Source organism: Helobdella robusta, assembly GCF_000326865.2.
Source record: "Helobdella robusta unplaced genomic scaffold HELROscaffold_16, whole genome shotgun sequence".
Classification (NCBI taxonomy): domain Eukaryota; kingdom Metazoa; phylum Annelida; class Clitellata; order Rhynchobdellida; family Glossiphoniidae; genus Helobdella; species Helobdella robusta.
In genome coordinates, this window is record NW_008703893.1 from 858,537 (window position 1) to 879,322 (window position 20,786).

Consider the following 20,786-nt stretch of genomic DNA (forward strand, 5'->3'; position numbering starts at 1 on the left):
CTCTCTCTCTCTCTCTCTCTGTTGCGAGTGTGTGTGAAAATATATGCAGATCTGAATGTGCTTATCTAGTCTGTCTGTAGAATGTGTTTCTATATAATTTTGTTTAAGGACATGTATTTGAAAGTTTAGCGATCACTCAATTGACCTCAATGTGAATGAATGTCAAAGACGCATAAATGCTCTATCAAATCAAAATTTAAAATTGAAATGTCATTTGCCTTTACCTTTTTACCTTTTCAATTCGCACGGTCAAACATTTACACATATAACTATGTGACGTCGAGAATTTCTAAATGCCGTCTTCATTCAACTCACTTGTTTGTTCAGGCATTGGTTCGACCCGGTTTCTATGTATTTGGCTGAAAATTTTACAGATTGAAATATTTCAAATATAAGGAAAACTTTTGAAAAGAAAATGACTGCTTATTTAATATGAAAAAAAGACACATATATCTTAGTCGAATAAAATTTGTGAAAAATAAAGGTATTTCTGGAGCCGAAAATAAAACTAAATTGGGGCTAGGTTCCAGAAATACCTTTGTTTTTCACAAATTTTATTCGACTAAGATTTATCTCTCTCCCTCTCTCTCTCCCTCTCTCTCTCTCTCTCTCTCTCCCAGCACACATAATATAATTAAGCGTTTATTTTAATTGCATCAGCAACACATTCACATATCGCGATCAAACGTTTGCACGTATTAAGCAGTCTTAACTTTTGAATAATTCAACAATGTTCAAGTAATAAAATGCATGCCATACTTCATGTACGAAACGAACGCTCATATGAATTCATGTAAAGTTTCTTATGTGTTTGCTTTATTTATACCATACACACATATATGATCCACTTATACTCACAAACATGTTTGTTATACATGAATGCATCACATAGGCTTTGTATATTTATATCTGTCAGTTGCGTGTATGTGCGCGTCTGTCTATTGTTCAACGTGTGTCTGTTTTTATTCTAACTAATAAATATTTATTATGCGTTTCGTGCATTCGCTACTTCGACATTGAGTGGTGAAAACGCAACAGCGAGGGTAGATTAATTGGTTACAGAAAACTTGTTTGAGTTGAATTGAATTCTCCAATTTATATTTAATAAGGTTTTTCTAACAAATAAATATTATTATTAAAAAACATGTCGAACCAAGTTGTTATTCTCGTAGCTTCCTGCTTCTTCTACCTCCTTAGTGGTGTGTCTGCTCAAGAAAGTGAGAAATTTATCTAATTTAATTTTAATAATAAAATAAATTTATTTATAAAAAATATAATAATAATTATCTTATTTGTGGAATAAAACTGAAACCGTCACATTCTGTTTGATCTGAGCGCTGAGAGTTGTCGAATTCAGTTTCTTAACACTTGTAATATTACGTCGTGAATTTTCATTTAATTTTCATTTATTATTTTAGTCCGCTGTTTCGGGCATGACAAAGTTTATACTTGGAAAACTGCAAATTCGTTTTTAGCTAGTGGTGTAAATGGAAACATTTCACATTGTAACTGAAAAGCGACAGATGACTTCGTAATTTGTATATATCATCATGTATTAACTACATGAAAACTTTGTCATATGAATATATGGTCATGGGTATATTAAATGATTATTTTATGTGATAGGAAATAAGAAACAAATGTTTCACACAGTTTCTCAAACGCGTTTTCAAATATACGAACTATTACCTAAACCTTTATCGATATTATTTCACGGTTATTTTTTGTTTTATTTTAGAAAACTTTAAAATAAATACATCCTAATTGATTCCCCCTTGAATAAGGTGTGAACGCCCATGAAGGTTTCGAAGTTGGCAAGCAGGTCGGCATAGCTTTGGCCATCTGTTATTCTATCCTCGCCACATTCACCATCACTGTCAACTGTATCAAAAAGAAGTGTGTCAAGCCTGGAAGCTACTGAAGTCACTTCTCTTGCTACTCCTGCTGTCACTATATGTTGAATGAATTAGTGAATATGGGTGATAGAATGGACGTGGTTGAATGAATGAAGAGTGAATGAATGAACGAAATAATAAACTAATGATAGAATGAGAAATGGATGAATGAGATCATAGGATTTTCGATTTTGATATATAATACTATTTTTTATTAGCAATAAAAAAATTTCCGCTAATCACTTACTATATACAACACTGATTTGTTACTCTCATATCAATCAGAGATAATTCAATTACCTTTTTAAAAGTTCACCACTTAATCAACAAAAACACAAACGATTTTAACAGATCTTTAACTTTTAGAATTTGAAATAATTTTTCCAAGTCACGTTTCTAAATTAAACACCAGTTCACGCTTATCGAAATTTCGATATAGATCTCTAACTTAGGCACGATTAGGCAAAAACTTCACTTATAATACCGATAATGAAAAAACTTTGTATTATAATAACGATTACTAACATTAAAGAAAGTTAATTAATAATATAATTTTGTAATTAAATTTTAATAAATTGTGTTGTTTGACAGTAGTCAATAATAATAATATCGTATGAATTTGTCGATATTTTCCAATAAAGAATTTTTAAGTTTATTGATCGATTTTATAGCAAAGAAATACATTGTTGCCTTGTTAGGCATTTAAATTTTAACTCAAATCTCCTCTAGTCAGTATGCTCAATTCCTATCAAGTAAGTTTTATCGAAAGTTATACAGGCACACATAAACAAACATACATACCAACAAACAAGGAAACAGACAATTACGCACATAAACAAACAAACACATTTACAGACACACACACATAAACAAAATTAATGGCAAAGTTCTGTAATATTTTAGATTTTAAAATTGTTGAGAAAGGAGGGGTCTTACGTAGACCACCTTGTTCACACACACACACACACACAGCACACACAATCAAACAAACACAAACATAGAAACAAAAAATTTGTGTGTTTAAATATGTAGTGTTATATATGTTTGAAAGGAAACAAGAAACAGTTTTTTAAAATAACTAAGTTTTTTTTAAACCATCTACATTTTTTCATTATTTTTGCATCAGGTTTACACGCACACACACACATGCATCACAGATTAGTATTCTTCGAGCGTAATTTTATTTCCATACAAAACGCATCATAACTTCTTACTAAGGTTTGAAGCAGGGGTGGGCAAACTACAACCCGGCGGCCCGCAAAGCTATTTTATGCGGCCCGCAAAGCTATTTTATGCGGCCCGCAAAGCTTTGTTCGCCAAAAAAGGTCGTCAGCCAGAAATTATGACCAAAAAAGGACCCACAAACCTTGAAATATTCTCCCTTGGGTCGAAAAAATTTGCTATTGAAGTACATATGCGGCCCTTCAAAGGTAAAATAGTTCTTAATGCGGCCCTCACAGCAAAAGATTTCCCTCCTGATTTAGATTACATACCAACAAACATAACACACAAGCAAACGTACAAATACACACAACACATAGGATTACAAACCTAAAACCATATTTATCGTTTCTTGTTTTAAAAATTGTTATACATAGTAAACTAAGTTATATTTTAGCATTACTACTTAATGTAGGTATTATGCTTTTTGCTATATACATTGTAGGGTAATACAGACATAATGCTATCTTTCATTTTTTTTCCTTCTTTTTTTGTTATAAAAAACAAATGAATATACAATAGCAAACAGCAATAACAGCTTTTAAGCAATATTGGATTTCCCCGAACAAATTCTATATAACGAAATTTCATTATAGCGAATTTATCTTCTGGAACCATCCAGCTCGTTGTACAGAGGTCCGACTGTATATGTTTAACCTATTTCGACATGCGTGTGTTCGTGTGCGTGTGTACGTGTGCGTGTGTATATGTGCAGTGCATGAGTTTGTGCGTTTGAACGTATTAATCACAAAATTACAAAATATTTATACACAAAACTTAGATATTTACTATTGGTATGTCACAGAAAAGAGAATCAAAAAGAGAGTTTATTCTCATTATTATCGCTCCTTTTATTCATTATAATATAAGTCATCACTGCATCACATTCAAAGTAGCGAAATAAAAGTTAAATTAAATTTGAAAAAAAAAGGAAAAGTCGAAGTACTAATACGAAAAAATTAACTCCAAATTAAGGAAGTGGTCATCTATTTGTGACGTCACATGATTGTCACACACACGCACGCAGACACACACGCATGCACACACAGACACGCACGTACACATTCACACAATCTAATGAAGCATATATATTTGTTATGTATATACACAAAGATGGTATATATGGGTAGTTGGTAGTTCTATCATAACATCATTCACTAATATATATATACTAATAAATATACATCAATAAACTTGACTAAACCAAAAAAATACATAACAATATTAATAATAATAACAATAATTATTATATTTACATAATAAAATTATTATTATTAGACGGATAATGACGTTTAGAATTCCGGATATTGTAAATATTAAACCAGTGAAAAAAAGTGTCTTACTGGAATGATTGCATATATAAGTAAATCATAATAATATAAATAATAATAATAAAATGAAATATTTAAAAATAAATGTCAAACAAGCTGAGACAAAAAAGAAGAAAAAAAACCAACGACATCATAATCATCAACAACGCGGCAACAACGACACGAGAATTTAATGGAATAATAATAATAAATAATAGTAATAATAATAATAAATAGTAATAATAATTATTATTACAATTATAAACAAATTAAATGTAATTTATTATCAAATTGATAAGATAGATATTTGTTGACGTGTTTATTGAGCCAATGAATATGCGAGCTGAAGATCAAGTGTCATAATAATAATAATAATAATAATAATAATAATAATAATAATAACAAAAATAACAAAAAACAATGGAAATAATAAATAAAATAATGATTAGAATGATAGTTCACCGTCGCCTTAAATTTAGCAAAACAGTAATTTATTTATACGTTTAACAAGGTCAAGCTACTCAAAACATCGTTAATCAATCAATCGATCGATCGAACGATCAATCAATCAATTAACCAATCAGCCAATAACCAACCAATCAATCAATCAATCAACTCTCTGCTTCGTAACTTTAATAAGAGTCTCAGGAGACCTATAGAGGAATATAAGTTGCGAGAAGAGCTCCTCCTCCAGTCTGAACTCCTTGGACTCCCTGACCATGTAGATATCCTGACAGAGTGTCAGAAGCACTTGCGGGTCGGGCAGTTCAACAAACATGATCTTGAAGCTAAGTCCTTGGATGTACATTCGGAGGAAGCGGCCGATGACGAGCACAAGAGATACGTACAGACCTATCACTCTGTGTCGTGTGCAGGGCAGTGTCAGGTGGGGATTGTATCGTAGCTTTGTAGTGTTGAACCGTGCGGCGTGGCTGCCCATTGTCGTCAGTTGTCGTGTCGCTTGCGTTTTTGTGGTCAGTCGTCGTGTGGTTTCGTGTGGTGTGGATTATTGCGGTAAATTGTGTAGTGTCGTAGTTATGGTTGTTCGTGTTGTTCGTGATGACAAAATATCGAAAACTCATAAGCAAACGTAAAATCATTATCATCATCACCATCATCATCATCATCATCATCATCATTATTAATATTATAATAATTTAAAAGTGCAAACCCGTAATTATTAATGATAGAGAGAACGCCAGAGGGAGCAACTCTCTCGTTGAACATGGTCAGCTGGAGTTTGTCCTTGGACACGGAGTAGCTGGTGTCCACAACTGACGGCATGCCTCCGTAGTCCGTCGCTGGGTGCGGGTGGGTGGGTGCGGCCGAGACGTTCTTCTGACGGGTTCGAGGGATCGTTCTCATGAGGGGACGGATTGTTGTGGAGATGATGGGCCTGTTCAATTAATGGGCAGATGTGTAAATAAATAAATAGATTAATGATGAATGGATGAATAAATGAATGAATGGATGGATGGATGAATGAATGGATGGATGAATGAATGAATGAATGAGTGAATGAATAATTGATTTAATGAGTGAGTGAGTGAAAGAATGAATGGCTTTGTTGGTTTTGATTTGATAATGTTGCTCTATTTGATTAATGTTACAAACAAAAGAAACTGCCAAAAAAGAACCAATGAACAAAAAACGACAAAAAAACCTTGGAGTGGCCCTATTTTTGTTGGCCCTTGCGGTGGGGTCCTCCATGAAGAACTCGTCATCGCTGGTGTTGAAGTACTGCTGTATGGACCACCAGTACGTGAAGTTACTCGGTGAGTGCAGGGTCAGTTTCAGACTGCCCGTCTGCTCTGTGTCTGTGTCTGGGTGATGATGGAGATGATTGTGTCTAGGTGATGAAGATGATTGTGACGATGATGAAAGTGATGATGATAAGAATGACTGTGACGATGGTAATGGAGAAGTCGTCGGTAGAGATGATGGTGAAGATGGTGATGATGATGAAGAAGACGATGATGGAGATGAATGATGAAAATTTTTCAAAATACCATTGGGTCCCAGTTTGACGAAACTCCTCTCGACACTGCTGATTACTCCTTTGGCGGGTACTAGGATCAGGCGGGGAAAGACGTTCATCAGTGTCCTGTCGAGATGACGATGAAGAAGACGATGAAGTAAAAGATGATGATGAATATGGTGATGAAGAAAAAGATGACGATGAAGAAGATGATGACGAAGAAGATGAAGAAGGAAATGATGATAAAAAAGATAATGATGGTGAGAATAAATATAAAAAAACACAGATAAGAAAAAATCAACAAAGAGGAGAGATGAAACAAACACGGATTCATTAGATGTTCTCCGTATGAGGTTGATAAGGCCATCTCTGATCATGGCGTCTTCCGTGTTGTTCCGGTCAAGTGCTCTCTTGAACTGGCCGTACGTTATCTCGCCTCCTATTTTCGGGTCCCTGTCATCATCGTCGTCATCAAAGTCATCATCATCGTCGTCATTGTTATCATCTACACCATAGTTAACAAAAAATCATCAATCTAACAAGTTTAAATAAAAATGAATGTAAACAAGCCAACAGCAACAAAATAATGTCAAGATAAAATGACTAAAGAATATGGCAGATTTCTAAAAATCACAAGTGAACCGACCGACCTGGATGTAAAAGCTAAAAAAATTAACGACAAAACAAAGTAAAAAAAAATCAAAACAATCGCCAACCATGATCATCGATGACGTCATAACCGAAAGAGCACAAAAAAACGATAACAACAACAACCTACCTGCGAACTTGCATGCTGAAAATGAAGTTGACCTTGTCCTTCCTCTCGAGTTGTTTGACGAGGTCGTTGAGGGCGGGCGGGGTGATAGACCACACCGAACCTGACTCCCCCTTGATTGTCACGTTGCAGATGTCCGACGTCTGGTACTGGGTCATGAACTTCAGGGACGAATTTGTAATGTGGTTGTCGTTTGTCAGGATGCTGTGACGACAGGATCAATTTCCAACAACAACAACAATTGCAACAACAAAAACAACAACAGCAACAACAACAGCAACAACAACAATTACAACAACAACAACAATTACAACAACAACAAACAACAACCACAACAACAAATCATTAACTAACAAATGAATTTTTCATATAGAAGTAATCATAATCAGCGGACGTGAAGGGGTCGACGGCTTGTGACGTCATCTTGAATAACTCCTGATGATGATGATTAAGATGATATAAATGATGTTTAATGATTGATTGATTGAAAAAGTGATTGATTGAAAACTTGGTTGAATGATTGATTGATTAAAAGATTGATTGAAAGATTGATTGAAAGCTTGATTGAAAAATTGATTGAATGATTGATTGATTGATTGATTGATTGATTGATTGATTGATTGGTGGAAAGATTGATTGACGACTCGACCTCATAGCCGGCAATTTTGATATCGACATAAACTTCAGACGGCTGACTTGTAAGGAAGATGGCATTGGACATACTGAAAAGGAGGAGAGGGAACCAGATGATGATGACCAGGGCCACTAAAATGATCCCCCCCAATCCGTATTTTACCAGGGCGGCCCTCTTGTTACCTCGAGGCGTTTTGTAACGCTTTATGTTTAAAATTAAAAAAAGAACGATGAACATGATGACGATGGCCGATGAGTGATGAAGTTTGGTAATGACGTTGCTTGCTCTTTATAATGAAAACAGACGCGATGAAATGTGATGCAATTCATATTTACAAGTTTAAAAAAACTGTCGAGCATTACAAAAAATATAAATTAATAAATTGAAAAATAGCTGAATTTAAATGTAAAAAAAGTAGTAAAGTAAATAAATTTATAAAATATTTAATTAGTTAATTAATTAAGTAAATAATTGAAATAATCAATCCACCGAACCTTCTCGGCACTCCTATTACACTTGACGCAGAAGACATTGGCGTAAATGTCCTCCATCTGCAACCAGCTTGACAGTGAGAGGGTGGTGTCGGTGAACATCCAATCCATCAAGGCTCTCAATTCCAGTAGGTATGGGATGGCTAGGAAACTTCACGATTGAGTGAATGAGTGAGAGAGAGAGAGAGTGAGTGAGTGAGTGATGAGTAGATGGATGAATCATCTATCACCACCAACAACAATAATAATAATAATAATAATAATAGCAGCCACAACAACAACAACAACAACACTCCCTCTCATGAAACTAACGCCTGGAAGCTGAAGAGATTGAAATAGTTGTACTTCTTAGTGAGGAAATTTCCAAGCACGCACGTGGGGTAGCCAGATCTTATCTGATAGGCTGATAGTACAAAGTACACACACTTCACAAAGTACCAAATCTGTGCCGCCACGTTGTTCACAAAACGTCTGCTCATCGTAATCATGATGACAATGATGAAGATGATGATGGAGATGATGATGAGGACGATGATGAGGGCAATGATGAAGACGATGATGAAGACGATGATGAAGCTGATGATGGTAATGACATAATGACGATTACAGCGACAGGATTGTTATAATCGGCCACACTTATTCAGTGTTGGTTGTGATGTCGGCGCTGCTTTTGATGCAGATTATTGAACTAATGCAATGAACGAATGATGAAATCACCTACAAATGTATCCAGCTGACATTATAACTCTACAAAGCCAATGAAATAAATAAATAAATCGTTATCAATCAATCAAACTAGGGCAGTCCAAATAACAACTGCTTGTTACATCGCTAAAAATCTTTCAATCCACTAATGAAAATCGACTGCCATACAACTGGCCAATGAAAATCGACAGCCACAAAAGAAACCACGCCCTCACCTTTGCGTGACTTCGGGTAGACCAATGAAGATCCAGGCATGTATCAGAACAACGAGAAATATTTGGAAGATGAATTTCAGGAACACCTAACAACAACAACAACAATATTGAAAATGACATCATCATATCTGCATCAACATTGTCGTCATCATCATAGATTGCTACTTTACCATCAAATGCGTTCGGCGTTTGTATGTATCATCATCATCATCATCATCATCATCATCATCATCATCATCAGCGTCAACCTCACTAGAATTAAATATATCTTAATCACTTCGCCAAAATTAACAGCATAATCATCGCCACCACCATCATCACCGTTATCATCGTCACTATCACCATTTTCATCGTTATCATCATCACCACCTGTTTCCTAAGATATAGAGCTCTGTCGATGATGATGAAGATGAATTGAACTAACAACATGCCGAGCAGAGCTGATGGGATCTACCCATTTGAATGAAGGAAGGAAGGAACGAATAAGTAAATAAATAAATGAACGAATGAGTGAGTTAATGAATAAATGAGTAAACAAATGAATGAGTAATAAAATGAAAGAACAAATGAATGATGGGCGAGTGAATGAATGAATTTACGAATCAACATATAAACAAACAAACGAATGGATTGATGATAGAATATAAGAACAAGTACAACAACAACAACAACTACAACTACTACTGCTACTACAACAACAACCACAACAACAACAACAACAACAACTACTACAACTACTACTGATACTACTACTGCTGCTACTACTACTACTACAACTACTACTACTAATAATAATAATAAAAATAAAAACCCGACCTTGTTACTTTTGAGCACAGTGGTCACTTTCCCGTCGTTGTTAGCCGATGCATCCTGTCCAGACGGAGGTTAAGGTCAAGGTCAGTTTGAATACTAACAAATTACTATTATTATTATTACTTTTTTTAACAGATCTAAAACGCATAAAACGCAATAAAATAAATATAATAAAGGACACCGAAACGGAAAAAAATCTTAAATCGCATGAAGCCTCATACCGATATATCCATCTAACATAGATGACTCCATGAGAAAAGTTATAATAAGATCATTTGGGATGAATGCAGAGGCTTAAACATAGGCGGACGTCGTGATCATCATCAACATCATCAACATCATTATCATCATCATCATCACAATCATTATCACAACTACCATCATCATCATCATCTTCTTCTTCTTCACGCTCATCATCACAGATATCCACACCATCATCACCATCATCACAACCAGACTAACATTAGGACCGAAGGATGAGAAGCCAAAGACGGCGATGAGGAAGGTGATGAGGTCGGTGAGGAACATAAAGACGTAAACGTCGGTGGCCGCTCTGAAAGACTGATCGCGGAGGTTGTTGCAGTAGTTGTACAGGGGGCGTATTAGGGGGTTCTCGCAACACCTGGACACAGTCGGTTGTTAGTGAGTGAGTGAGTGAATGAATGAGTAAGTGATTGAGTGAGTAAGTGAATGAATAAATGAGTGAGTGCGTGCGTGAAAGAGTGAGTGAAGGAGTGAGCCGGGAAACGAATGATTTATTTAGCAGATTTTTTTATAGTTTGTTGCATAATGATTGTAATTGACATGTTAATTGATTGACAAACTAAACCGTTTGTTGATTGAATAATTGATCGATGAAAAATTTGATCAAACAATAGATGCCAATTCTTGTAATGTTCTTAGTTATTAAATCGACAAGGAATCAACTAAATGACTTACGACTAAAGCATTTGAGTGGCTGAATAAATATGACAATGGATTAATGAACACAAAATCGGATGAATAAACTTCTGTAAGGACAAAAACGATCACATTAATTGCTATGAAAAACATCAACAAACAATCGGACGAGTTCATCCTCCATGCCGCTTTCTTCGTCATCGTCATCATCACCAGCCTCGTTATCATCATCATCATGACCAGCCAGAGCAGCGGCACCAGCGTCGTCGTCACCATCGAATGTTATCGTCCTCATTGATTTCAACTTGATGTCATCTGACTTCTTCTCCCTCGCATCACCGTCCACGACTTCAGCATCTCTACCATCCACGCCATCATCAATTTTTCCTTTCTCGTTTTTATTTTTAAACTTTTTAACATTTCGTTTCCTCAGAGTGGAAGGTTGACCCGTTAAGGGGGGCAGTGATGATGGGGATGATGCCTCCTGTTCTGCCGATGATGGCGATGGTGCAGGTCTCGATGGTTTGGGAGCTGCCAAAACTGCCATCTCATCTTCAGGATCCTCCAGTTTTTGCTTCGGTTGCATCTAAAAAACATATTGTCATTGTTACAGTTACATTTTATATTTATGTCGGCCAGTTAGCTGAAACGGTAGAAGCGCCCATGTCTACGCGTCTTGCTATCACGCAATGACCGGGTTCGAATACTGTCCAGAATTCAAAAACTATCACACGACATGCGGTGCTTGCGCGTATGTAAAAAACATGTATATAAGCCGTGTGGTGTCGTGTGGATGGTACGTAATGCCTTTGTGGCATGAAAGCCCAAGTCCAGAATGCTATCTAAGCAGTTCTGTCTGTGCAAAAGTTGCATAATAAAAGACAGACGGACAGACAAAATATTTAATTGAAGAAGCAAACAGTTTTACACGCAGGCTTATAAGTTTGACCGGCACTCATAGTTTTTCTTCTAAGTTATGTTACGTTACGTTAACAACATGAATTGTAACGTCTGAGTTCATCGGTCGAAGATTTTTATTTTAATATCATTTCATTCGAAGATATTTTAAAACGGTTTTAAACAATGGCCTCCACAAGTTTAAAATAATTTTGTTAAAAAATTTTCTAAGTCATTTGTTTATAGAATGAAATTATAAAAGCAGCAGTACATGCTTGCATATGCTTAATGATAAAATGTTCAGATGAGTTTTGTATCAATAATCCAATAAGGCATCCCCGCTTATTACACAGGTGAAATACAGATAGATGAATGCCGTGATTGAAATGAATGAAAAAAATGATGAATGATTGAAAGAATAAATGCATGAATCTTGATTGAATAAATGTGTAAATGGATGAATGAATAGTTAAATTGAATGAATAATTAAGAGACGTATGTAGAAATAGAATATGAAGATGAAAAAAAATTATGAATTATTTGACAAAAGTTGGTCATTGAAAAAAAACCCTCAATCCATCCATTCATTCATCCAATTACATTTTTATCAGTCAGTCAATCAATCAATCGATCAATCAATCAATCATTTCATTCATCGATCAACTGATCACCTTCCCAGTAGCAGCTTCATCCCACAGTCCGTGTTGCTGAAATGTACGAAGAAATAATAAAAATAAAATAAATGTAACAAATAAATAAACAGTTAAATAATTGAATAATTAAAATAAATGAGTAAAAACAAATAGAAGAATGAAATTTTTTCTCACTCCATCTGAAAAAAATAAACCTCACCATAAGAACGGAACGATGGAAGAAGAGACAGAAAAGAAGGAAGATATCGAAGTGCGTCATGTTGGCGAGCCCGAGCATGTAGGGCCATTGAAATAAAGTGTCCTTGTTCACAACGTCCGGTTGGTCAGTGTAGGGACTGACGAATTTGTAGACATACTTGACGATTATGCATATCTGAAATGACGAATACGTACGTGGAATGAGAGCTTGTTGTGGGTGCGAGTAAGTTTAATGAATTTTAAATTGATCAAACAACTGATCGACCGGCTAGCTGGTCGGTTGAATAAATGATCGATAAATTAGTTGATTAACAAAATAGTTAATCACGATCTCGATCAAATAGATATTCAACTCAAAAACCAATCATTCACTCAACTGTTACGCACACCAATCACCAACCGACCAGCCAACCAACAAAAAACGACCCACCCACCTCCGTGTATCCAATAGCAAAGAGCCAGAATCGTTTACTGGGTCGAGGGCAGGTCATCATGGCCCAGAGAATGGCCGTGACCGGATAGACCACGGACAGGATGCTGCCGTAGACAATTGCATTCAACACCATGGCGAAGTAACACAGAAGTTCAGAGTTGCTCAGAAAAACGGTGTAACAGGAATTGAATATAACCAGCGGTAGAGCAAGGTGATGATGGTGATGAGGGGGAAGACTAGGCGGCTGGGACGTTGGCGTCTGTGGCTGGTCCTGCTGCGACGAGGCGAGATCCTGCGCCGAAGATGATTGCAACAGGTGGGCGATCTTCTTGATCTCAGTGAAAGGATCGAAAGTTTTGAGCTTGTATTTGAAGGACAACTGCTGAGGTGGCTGGTCTGCTGTTGTTGATGGGGTGGTGGTCGTAAGGACTGCCTTGTCGTCGTCGATGGGACTGGCCGCATCAGGCGAATGTGGATGTTGGTGGTCAGTGTACTGGCGGTGGTGGTGGTGGCTTGCCCAGTCAGCTGGTTCCTCGTGGAAACTGCAGTGGGAGAATGATTTCAATAGTGAAAATATCGCTAATGAAATTTTAAATCGTGGAACAAACAACTACATGTGTCAGTTGTTCTAGTATTGGTGTAGTAGGTAAGGATTTGACTTGAAATTACATTTGTTCCCATTAAAAAATTAAAGTGAATAAAATTCAATTTAAAAAATTATCAATTTTAAAAATTCAGCCACCCAACAAACCTGTCCTCCGAGAGCAAGTTTGAACGGTAGAGAATCGTTGCCTGGTTGAATTTCAATAAATCTTTCAAATAAATATCGGATGGTCGTCAGTTACTTGTTAATATGGTGAAGATTCACCATAACCAGTTCTAAACATTCTCATCATCACCATCCTTCTTATTATCATAAAAATACTTCCTCCTCCTTTACCACCATAATTTTCATTCCTCTCTTCTCTCTCTCTCTCTTTCTCTCTCTCTCTCTCTCTCTCTATTACTCTCTCTCTCTTTCTATCTCTCTCTTTTTCTCTCTCTTTTTTTCTCTCAAGCAATAAACACGGTCTCACACATCATAAATATCCTGCAATTTATAAGCACCACGATCCAATTGTTATTTCATCACCATCGTCATCATCCTTATCAACATCATCCTCCTCCTCCCCATCATCACCATCATCATCGTCACCACCTTTTTAATCTTCTGTTTCTCTTCAAAGAGGATATCCGAGATGGAGATGTAATCCTGGGCCAGACTGTTGAGGAAGACGATGAGCTGCTCAGCGCCAGCCCAAGTGACGATGTAGCCGAAGTAGAAACTTATCCGGATCGTCTGAGCTACGGATCCTGTCCAATCATGTCGTCGTATCAACGTAACATCATCTTCGTCATCATCCTTTTCCTCCTCATCATCACCACTCACATTCATCGTCATCATCATCATCCTCATCATCATCACTATCATCATCACCACTCACATTCATCGTCATCATCATCCTCCTCCTTCTCATCATCACCATCACATTCATCCTCATCACCACCACCATCGTCACAAACGTTTCTGTTTGACGGGTGGGTCGACGTCAGAGGGCACGAGGTTCTTAGCGCCGGTAACATCCTTGATGATTGCAAGAAGGTTCTCGTTCTCTGGTACTACTGGCTTATGGTGTGGCTGTTGCGGTCGATCATTATCATCATCGTCGTCACCATTTTCGTCATCATAATCATCATCATCATCGTCATCATCATCATCGTACCCTAACTATAACAGTCCCATCAGATGTCCCTTCTTGCAAATCCTCTTCTTCCACCCCATGACCATCACCCTCTCTTCCTTCCTCCTCAACATCTCTCTTTTTTCCTTCCTTCTTCTCTCCGTCATTCTTCGGCCTGTTTTCTCTCATCCAATCACTCCAGAACTTTATGGCCGTCTCCATGTTGGCGATCGATACTATGTTGAAGAGCTGAGTGAATGAGTGAGTGAGTGGTTGAATTATTTAAATTTCTGTTAGTTGATTGGACAATTGGTTGTGTGATTGACAGATTAATTGATTGATGGATTGATTGGGCGATTGATTGAATGAATGACTGCATGCAATCACAATCAAGTAAGAACCAACCTCAGCCACTGTAGGGGTCTTGGCCATTTTTTTCTGGGCCTCAGTGGACAGGATGTCTTCGTCCTTGACCTCACTACTGTTCGAATCTAGGTCAAGGTGCTCGAACATGTAGTAGTCACCTGACCTAATAACTGTAATTGATGATGACGGTGATAATGTTACGATAATGATGATGGTAACGATGAAGATGATGGAGTTTAATATAATAAAACTGTTGATGGTAGTAAAAAATAATAATAATTTTTATTTTAATAATGATGTTAGAATCGAAATATAGCATGCTCTAACGCAAGCCGCCATTAAGAAAGAACAACGCCATCAACATCATCAGGTTTATACTTTAGACACCATCATCCCAACCAAATCGTCATCATCATCCCAATCAACATCGTCATCATCATCACAACCAGCATCATCACCGTCATCATCATCATCATCATCCCAATCAACGTCACCTTGATAATGATCAGCATATTGAACGATGGGCTGATTAGTTGCCTCTTGCTTTTTCAGCAGGTTCTCTCTGATGCGTTCGACCTTCAGTCTGATCTTGTCCAGTATGCTCATCTCATACTTTCTCTGCGTCTCTATCCTCCGTTGAGTCATTTCTACTATCAGTTCGCTGCCTCTGTTTGTTTTTGTTGCACGTGGTTGTGTTGCTTCTGATGACATGTTGTTGTTGTTGGCGATGTTGTTGTTGTTGTTTTTGATATGTTGTTGTTGACGATGTTGTTGTTGTTTTTGATGATATGTTGTTGTTGACGATGTTGATGTTGTTGTTGTTGTTGTTAAAAAGTTCGTTAGCGTTCATTTATTTTCAGTAGGTTGTTGTTGTTGTTGTTTTTAGAAATGTTGGTGTCAAACAATTCGCTGCACAAACACCAGTAGCGAATAACAATAACAAAATAAAAATGCCAACAAACACACAAAAAACAAACACACACAAAAACAAACAAACAAACAAAATCAAACACACAAACAAACAAACAAAAGAACAGCAACATAAATACAGGTGCCATGAACAACACTGAAACCGGGATAATCTCACCTGGAAGCCAGAACACTATCAACGTGAAGTTCATTAACAACATGTTGGAAGAACCAGGACTTGTGTATTCTGAGAAGGAGCAGGACCATCGCGAATCCCATGGCATCCCACGCGAATCCCAGCTTCTCCCTATCAAACTGTGGTCTCGATCCTGGTTTCAATCATCTTAATTATTATTATTTTAATAATTTTTATGATAAACCATCAATCAACCATTTAATCATCGCCAATCGTCATCAAGCAATAAATTTTAATATAAACAAATCAATCGCTTATTACCGTATAACATAAAACAAAAGAAATCATCTACCTAACCAATCAGCCGGCCGACCAACCAACCAACCAACCAACCAACCAAACAATCAAACAATCAATCAGACAACCGACCATCTTGAGCAGGAGGAACTTCATAATTTGGCACGGGAACACATGACACGTGCAACAAGTTAATCACTTTATCACTTAAGCTACCGTAATATATGCAACCAACCCCCTGACGACGATGATGACGATGACGACGACGATGATGACGATAATAATGTCGATGATGATAACGATAATGATGACGATGTTGACGACGACGATGATAAAAAAGATGGTGATGAAATTGATGAGAATATCAACGATGATAATGGATATAATTAAAATGATAGTATTGACGATGATAACAATGAAGATAATAATAATAACAATAACAACAACAACAATAATAATAATCATTATTATTATTTTCATCATCATCATCATCATCGTAAACTAACCTGCAAAGCACACTTGACCATGATAGCAAAGAAAATATAGAACAACATGATTAGCCATCTGCACGATAAAATAATAATTTGAAAAATAATAATAATGATAATTTAAATAATAATAATAGTAATAATAGAAATTTAAATAATAATAATAATAATAATATAATAGCATCATAATCGGCTCTGACTGTCACTCAATTAAAAGCAGTAACATAATCAACGACAGCTAACACCACCACCACTACTACCGCTACCACTACTACTACGACTATCATCACCGTCGCCGCCACCACCACCACCACCACCACCAACAACAACAACAAAAACAACAACAATAACGGCGGCGTGATGGCTCAATGGTTAAAGGCGCCTGGTCTTGCTATTGCAATGGCTGGGTTCGAATACAAAGAGATCCCCGCCTATCATATGCAATGTGTATGATGCGTGGTTTGCACGCGTATTCATATACGCTGTGTGTGTTTGTCGTTGAAACCTCTGAAGCAAACTCAAAAGAGAGAGAGTAACCTTTAACAGCAGTAACAACAACAACTCACACTTTCTTAATGTGCTTCAGCGGCTTCAGCAAGAGACTCTGACCGTGCCAGAGGAAGAAGAAACACCCAAGCAAGTACCCCAAACAAAGCAGGTTGACACGGAATGTTCCGGCTATGAACAGGATCAATAGGGTCAGCCAGAAGGAATAGTAAAAGACTCCCACCTTCACGTAATCCAGGTAGGAGCTAGAGGACAATAAATGAGATGAGGAAAATATGGTGAAAGATAAGAAGATAGTAGATACTAGATAAATAGTAGATACTATATAGATAGTAGATAGATAGAGAGGAGAAGAAAAATCGCACTTTTATGTAATCTAAGTGAGAGTCAAAAGACCATTGAAATACTGAAGAAATGTTGATGGAAATGAACAACAACAACAACGAAGCAAACTTCTTGTAAAGAATGAAATCCTTTGTGGGGTTGATGACATCGAAGTTAATTGAGAGGACCATGGAGTCATTAGACCCGCCCTCGTCATCCGGGTTGACGTCACGTGTGGATTTGAAGGAGCACTCCTTCTTGAAGGCGTTTCGTTGCAAACAAACCAACATGAACAAAGCGAAATCAGCTGTACATGTGTGTGCATGCGTGTGTGTATGTGTGTGTGTGTGTGTGAGAGAGAGAGAGAGAGAAAGAAAAAGAAAGAAAAAGAGTGAGAGCAAAATACGTTCTTAGTCTATAATTTATTTTGTATACTTCAGAGTGAGGAGTATATTCATCAACGAAAATAGATGAACTCGAAAGATGTACAAGAACAACAACAGCCCATCAACAGCAACAACCAACCAATGATTTTGAGAGCATACGGAGGTAGCACGTAATCGGGAAGGAAGAGGAAGACCTTGAGGTTTCTCGTGAAAACTTTGCTGTAACCATTCAAGTTCCACGGGTAATCTGCGGAAGAAGAAATTGTTTCAATGTAAAAAAAAACATTAAAAAAATTGTAAAAAATTAACTATCCTATATTATCAAAAAACTGTAGTGAACATCGCAAAAAAAACAGTTAATTAGCGACATTGAATTAAAAACAAACTTATGAGCAACGAAAAAAGAACGTTAATCGCCATTTCAATCAATAAAAATCTTTCGATGCATCAAAAATACATGAAATAATGCAAGTGCAAAACTAAAAAAAACTACAAAATGAATGTCACATCCGTCAGCAAACTGACCAACCGATGCAGAGGGACTTGGGTAGTCCGAGGCACGAGAGGTACTGGACGAAGACGGCGATGATGAGGAGGAAGATGTAGACGGGCCACACCCGGCGGCAGGCCCACCTGCGTAGGAAGATGAGGCACCCAAGTAGGAGGCCGTGGACCAAACTGAAGGCGTCCAAGCGTGTCGTCATGACGATGACCACGAAGATGAAACAGATCTATTGACGACGATGGACACGTAGATGGTCCGAGTGTATGTACGTATGGGTTGATTAATTGATTGATTAATTGATTGATTAGTGGATGGGTGGATGAATAATGTTCGTGCCTATAAAATGGATGGATGATGTATCAAAAAATGAATGTGTGAATTATAAACTATATAAACTAGATATTAGCTTACGCATTCGACTTCAGGTGAGAGTTAAATACGTTTAAACCAGACACTGAAATAAATTCTAGTAAGCTAATGCATGCGAGCGAGTAAATGTGTGCAGGTGCCTGTGTGAATCGAATATGAATTGCTATATATAAATAACCTCTTTTCCAAACTTATAAAATCCATAATTGGCAAAAAACTTGAGCCACGAGGTAACAGTGACGTCAGCGTTGCCCCTGTTGACCCCGTAGAAGATGACTCCCTTGTATGGTCGCAAGTGTCGCGGGTGGTTGTAGTGCTGCTTCTGTCGCGTGGAGATGACCATCTCTAAGGCCAGCAGGATGACCAGGCAGACGTACAACTGGTGAAGCGGCGGTGGTCGATGATTCGTCAGTGGTGGGTGAAGTTGATGATGAAGGGGTGACGATAAATAAAAATGAAGTAACAATGATTTTCAAATCGAAACTAAACTTAAAAACTGATAAATAAATCAAAATTATAATCACAGTCAACGACGCCATTTTTAAAATGAACATCAACTGATAGAGAAGACAACCAAGTCAAAAACTTCAACAGTCAGCACCTATAATAAGAACAATGATCAAATTTCCCCAAATGTAGACCGTGAATTAAAAATAGATGACCCGAAGACCCATTTACCTTGACCTCGAAAAAGATGTTGTTGGTTTTCCTGTAGCCGAAATAGGCAACAGCGCTGACCGTGCCATTGTAGGCTATGACGTCATACTCAGCCTGCTTGAACTGGAAAAAATCCATGATTATGATGAAGTTAATGACGAATATGACGACGATAACGATGACAAATAAAATTCATCCCATTTTTTTCCGACATTAAGGCCTGTGACAGCAAATGGATGCATTTATAAACAGAGGGACCATAGTCTTCATTCTCATGCAAACAGTGAACACCAACATCCCCTCCCTCCACAAGACATCACTATCTCACTGACTGACCAGACATTCGGTTGTAAATGTTTTCTCTTCGAATATACTCAACTGATAGACCATGCGGGTGATGATGATGAAGGAAGAGTAGAACATCGTCAGGATGGAGAGAGTGTGATGGAAATTTAGAGGATACAGTATGAGAGCAACCAACAGCAAGAGGACGTTTAAGGCACATACCTGTATATCAATTAATCAACAATCAAATAATTCATTCATTTTCTTATATGTTCATTTAATAGCTCGTGCATTAAATTATTCTTCCATTTATTTTTTGTTTCATTTACTCATTCATTCATTCATTCATTCATTCATTCATTCGTTCGTTCGTTCGTTCGTTCGTTCATTCACTCATTTATTCATTCATTCAGTAATGATGACGATTATGACGACAATGATAACGATAATCATTAAAACACACACACAGACACACACATACAAACTGACAAACCAACATGTAATAAACGATAATACAAATGATGATGGAATGATAATACAAACGAAAATACGAATGATGATAAAAATGATGATACAAACGACTTACATCATAAGTGCAGACGACGATGATGAAGATGACGATGATCTTTGACATATGAACCTCCAAGATTCGCCAGAGCAGGTTGGCGAGTTCGTGGTAGGTTCGTTTGATGTACAAGTAGATACGTCGCATGTTCAT

General features: G+C 37.1%; 1 protein-coding gene across 1 annotated transcript; it reads right to left on the reverse strand.

The window, feature by feature from the left end:
- Nucleotides 1-4,745: 4,745 nt before the first annotated feature.
- HELRODRAFT_190815 (hypothetical protein) lies at nucleotides 4,746-20,786 on the reverse strand (the record flags this gene model as incomplete). Its single annotated transcript, XM_009015468.1, has 32 exons — nucleotides 4,746-4,769; nucleotides 5,058-5,358; nucleotides 5,598-5,825; nucleotides 6,093-6,249; nucleotides 6,436-6,530; nucleotides 6,729-6,857; nucleotides 7,183-7,340; nucleotides 7,534-7,614; nucleotides 7,829-8,014; nucleotides 8,308-8,455; nucleotides 8,617-8,775; nucleotides 9,225-9,310; nucleotides 10,041-10,094; nucleotides 10,500-10,659; nucleotides 11,099-11,523; nucleotides 12,687-12,860; nucleotides 13,120-13,660; nucleotides 13,870-13,910; nucleotides 14,317-14,471; nucleotides 14,682-14,796; nucleotides 14,882-15,088; nucleotides 15,245-15,375; nucleotides 15,700-15,872; nucleotides 16,293-16,443; nucleotides 17,054-17,111; nucleotides 17,604-17,787; nucleotides 18,388-18,499; nucleotides 18,782-18,983; nucleotides 19,305-19,505; nucleotides 19,805-19,906; nucleotides 20,120-20,290; nucleotides 20,655-20,786. 32 exons carry the CDS (start codon nucleotides 20,784-20,786, stop codon nucleotides 4,746-4,748), a joined length of 5,241 nt encoding a protein of 1,746 aa, XP_009013716.1.